The 4,478-nt window shown below is 38.9% G+C and overlaps 1 protein-coding gene across 1 annotated transcript; it reads right to left on the minus strand.

Annotated features, from left to right (window-relative positions):
- Positions 1-331: 331 nt before the first annotated feature.
- On the minus strand, positions 332-1,976 carry LOC121977457 (silicon efflux transporter LSI3-like). Its single transcript, XM_042530023.1, has 4 exons — positions 1,758-1,976; positions 1,371-1,560; positions 649-941; positions 332-381 (listed from the first exon to the last, which is right to left on the minus strand). The coding sequence occupies exons 1-3, from the start codon at positions 1,893-1,895 to the stop codon at positions 775-777; spliced, it is 495 nt and encodes a 164-aa protein (XP_042385957.1). The 5' UTR covers positions 1,896-1,976; the 3' UTR covers positions 332-381; positions 649-774.
- Between the last annotated feature and the right edge of the window lie 2,502 nt (positions 1,977-4,478).

The raw sequence follows: 4,478 nt of genomic DNA on the forward strand, positions 1-4,478 counted from the left end.
AATTTAAAACAAAAAAGCACAACATAGTTAGCCGGCCTCGAAGGGAACGATCTTCTTGCTTACTTCCACTAGATACACTCAAAAAGGATTGCTGGCTTGAGACTAGGACAAAACACCTACCACTGTGTATCTGTCACAGAAAACAATACCATCAGTATTATGCAAAAGAAAAACTGAAAACAAAATATGACGTTCTATGGTTCACACACATATATACACAGGAAAAAAAAATTAAATAAAAGTGCAGGGAGGTGTAAGAAAGTAAAAGTATATAGGATACATTTGTGCAAACTTGGACATTTCCTTCTCTTGGCATAATTGTTCTCTTTTCTGCCTATCATCACGGCTGCTTCCATGCATTTTTCTCATTTCTTTGAATCTCTGTAGATTTTAGAAAGAATAAAAGCCACATTGACATGTTGTAGGGACTATCATTATTCTAATAAGGTTACAGATGAGGCTATCCTTGACTATGAATGACAAGAATTATTGAAAGAGATGTAAATTGTGAAACCAATAAACTAATTCAGGCTCCTCTCTACAAGAAGCATTATTCTTGCTCAACAATGCTCTACAATCAGAAAAGAAGAATACATGAACACCAAAAGGGGAACAATCTTACTCTTAACACAAATGCATTATTGTTACCTACAATCTTGGTTGATGGCTTATAATTTCTCATGTCATAAACAGCAACCCAGCAACTGTAACAATGATTGTCGATGGGAATCCGAATCGCAAATGGGTGAGAAAAGAGAGGTTGTAGCCGAAAGATTAAGACCGGCGAGCCTGTTTGCATACTATCAAATTGGCAGCAGATCCCAGAAGTGACAAGTTTCCTGCAACTGTGCTGACCCAAGCCAACATGAGCCATGCCTTGGTCTCTTCACCAGGAGAAATTTCTGCAGCAGAAGCTGCCACCCGAGCTCCAAGTAACAAGACTGAAGCAAGCATATATATACAAGTTAGACAACAAGCATGCAAAGAGAAGGATAGTTAAGATTAAGTTTTGCCAAGCAACATTATTCATCTGTCAAAATTTGAGAAACAAGGATTCTAAGTACAGAACATTCTAAGTTTTATCAAGCATGATTGTTAGACAGGGACAGTGTATGCATATAAGAAAGAGGCCATGAAAATAAAAATGAATGCAACATCTTTTATTATGTCTCTTGTTTGCTCGACACATCTGAATGAAAATCTCAATGTATAATCTAAGGAGCACACAAAGCATCACATGGATGCAACCAACAAATTCAACAGCACCAATATTTGGAAGTCTCATATTGCTGATAAGCACTCAAAACCCAGTTCTTACACCTCTAATCTTCCATTATCTATGAACAGAAAGAAGGTCTAAGATAGCATACCAGTTGGTACGTTGGAGGCAACATTTGAGAGAAAAAGAATAACAACAGTTAGGACTAAAGCTCCACTAGCAGTGTCGATGCGCGCATAGGGTTCCATATAATCCCACAAAGCGCTTGGTAAGCCAGTCTTGTTAAAGCCATCAACAGTGATGAACATCCCACAAAAGAACAGTAACAATGAATAGGAAACCTGCTTTCACAAGCATTATGATCTAAGTCAACAATCCAAAAAGTAATCAAACAGAAACAGTAGCAATGAACTTCTGACAAACGGAAACAAAGTTGTTCGAGGACAGACACAACTTTGTTGCTTGTTAAGCAAAAGCCAACAGCAAAAGGTTTACTTTTCATATGAATTTTCAGAGAAAAATGAAATGTTGTTATTACCTTCTCGAGGGAAGGACGGGCATCCTGGAAATCGAGTACAATTAGAGCAAGAGCAGCAGCAATGGCGGACCACGACATCAAGAGGAAAAGTTCAAAGAAAGAAATCGCTAGGGCATAAACCTTCTTAAAGCAAAACATCAGAGAAAACAAACAAAAAGAAGAGGGTTTCAGAATCTCACGATCGTAACCAACTAACTTCCTCCCCAAAAAAGTACGATTGAAAGAAAATGTCGCCTTGGCAAAGGATTTGTACAAACCTGAGGATGATGAATGCCACATAAAAAGGGAAAGAAAATGTCGCACGGCTTTGGTAGAGCATCGTTCGGCGAAGAGGGGTTCACCGAAGAGGGGTTCACCACCGACGAGAGGTTCACGGAGAGGGTTCACCGGAGAGGAGTTAGACAGTAGCATACCAGAAGCCACCGGGATCTGCCGTGGTCAAACTGCCTCAGCGTCGGGGGTGAAGGAGGTGAAGAGCTGGGTCGATCTGTCGTGGTCGATCGCCTCAGCACCGGGATCTGCCACTTGACGAAGCGTGAAGGCAACGGAGTCGAAGAGATTATGGAATGAAGAGTTGAAGGAATAAGGTGATTAATCCCGTGGTCTTGACGGAGAGGAGTTCGGAGGAGTGGTTCGCGGAGAGGGGTTTGCCGGAGAGGGGTTTACAGGAGAGGAGTTGGAAGGAGAGGAGGAGTTGGATGGAGAAGGCCGCGTGAGATGAGAAGTTGGGAGAAGGGTTCGGGATAAAAATGATCGGAAGATAGGAGTTGGGAGAAGGGTTCGGGTTTTCTACTCCTTACCTAGATCCAACGGTTTGTATTAATCAAGATTTAGATCCAACGGTTTGTATTAATCAAGATTTAAATGAGATTTTAAACATAGACAACGCTTTTTATAAAACGTTGTCGTAGACACTAAAAATCAGTCTAATAGACAACGCTTTTTACAAAGCGTTATCTTTGACCCGTAAAAATCACTAATAGACAACGGTTTTTAGAAAAGCGATGTCTATTAATAAGAAAATAATGAAATAGACAACGCTTTTCACTAAAAGCGTTGTTAAAAAAAAATAGACAACGCTTTTTATAAAAAGCGTTGTCGTTTAAGTGTTGTAGAATCCTGATTTTCTTGTAGTGTTGTATACGCCCACACTAACGTGGCATACAAAATTCACGGGGATTTTGAGGTGTTGGTCTTGACCAAATATTTTTTGATTCTTAGGATTTCAAATACTTTTCAATTCCCTTGTTGAGAATACACTCACAAGTCCCAATTATAATGATTGGAAACAAAACTTGGACACTAAGGTGGACTGTCCTCTCAGAAATGAGAACAATAAAGGTGTATCTTATTCATTAGTTGTTGAAACATGTTTAGTGGTGTTATCTACCGGTACCTGGTGTGTAGATACAGGAACTACTGATCATGTCTGCAATTCATTGCAGGGGTGCCAGGAAACCCGACGACTACATGAAGGAGAAATCACTGTTTACATGGGCAATGCTACGAAAGTGGTGGTTGTTGCAGTGGGAGATGTTTATTTATCATTTAATAGGAATAAAACATTGAGTTTGAGAAATTGACTTTATATACCAAGTTTTAGAATGAATTTGATTTCAGTTTCTAAACTATTTGAGAATGGATATTTTGTTTCTTTTGATGACAAAGTGATTGTCAAGAAAAATAGAGTGGTTATCTATTCTGGTACATTAGTTGGCAATTTATATACTCTAAATCCAATAACTCCCACGATGTAACAAATGGAAATTAATAACACTTCTTCTAATTCTAATAAGAGAAAGCAACCTTCGGAAATGAACCAAACATATCTTTGGCATCTAAGGCTAGGTCATATTAACTTGAGTAGGATTCAAATGTTAATAGCCGATGGACTTTTGAGTTCATTGGTCATGGAAAACTTTCCAAAATGCGAGTCTTGCTTGGAAGGAAAAATGACCAAGAGACCTTTTAAGGCCAAGTGGTATAGAGCCAAAGATGTGTTGGAATTGGTTCATTTTGATTTGTGTGGACTTATGACTATCCGGGAAGAGGTGGTTTCGAATATTTCGTCTCTTTTATAGATGACTATTCTAGATATGGGTACATTTACTTGATGCGCCGTAAGTCTGAGTGCTTTCATGAGTTCAAAGAGTACAAGGCTGATGTGGAGAAACATCATGGTAAAAGTATCAAGACACTACGGTGTGATCATAGTGGTGAGTACCTCTTAGGAGAGTTTAGGAGTTACTTATCAGAGGTCGGGATTCAATCCCAACTGTCTGCACTTGGTACACCCCAACAGAATGGTGTGGCAGAACCAATGTATATGACTCTTATGGAAATGGTTAGATCAATGATGAGTTATTCAGAAGTACCAAATTCGTTTTGGGGATATATTCTGGAAATGGTAGTGAACATAGTACCTTCTAAGTCAGAACCCTCTACTCCCATAGAATTGTAGAATGAGTGTAAGCCTAGTCTGAAGCATATTCTGATTTGGGGTAGTCCAGTACATGTGATGAAGGGAGACACTGATAAGTTGGAATTACGATCAGGAGTTCACTTGTTTATAGGTTATCCTAGAGAAACGAAAGGAGGTTTATTTTATAGTCCTAAAAATCAGAAGGTCATTGTTAGCACCAATGCTCAATTTTTAGAAGAGGACTATTTAATGAACCACAAGCTCATGAATAAAAATGTTCTTAAGGAAATTAGAGAAGA

This window comes from Zingiber officinale, chromosome 4B (assembly GCF_018446385.1).
Source record: "Zingiber officinale cultivar Zhangliang chromosome 4B, Zo_v1.1, whole genome shotgun sequence".
Lineage (NCBI taxonomy): Eukaryota > Viridiplantae > Streptophyta > Magnoliopsida > Zingiberales > Zingiberaceae > Zingiber > Zingiber officinale.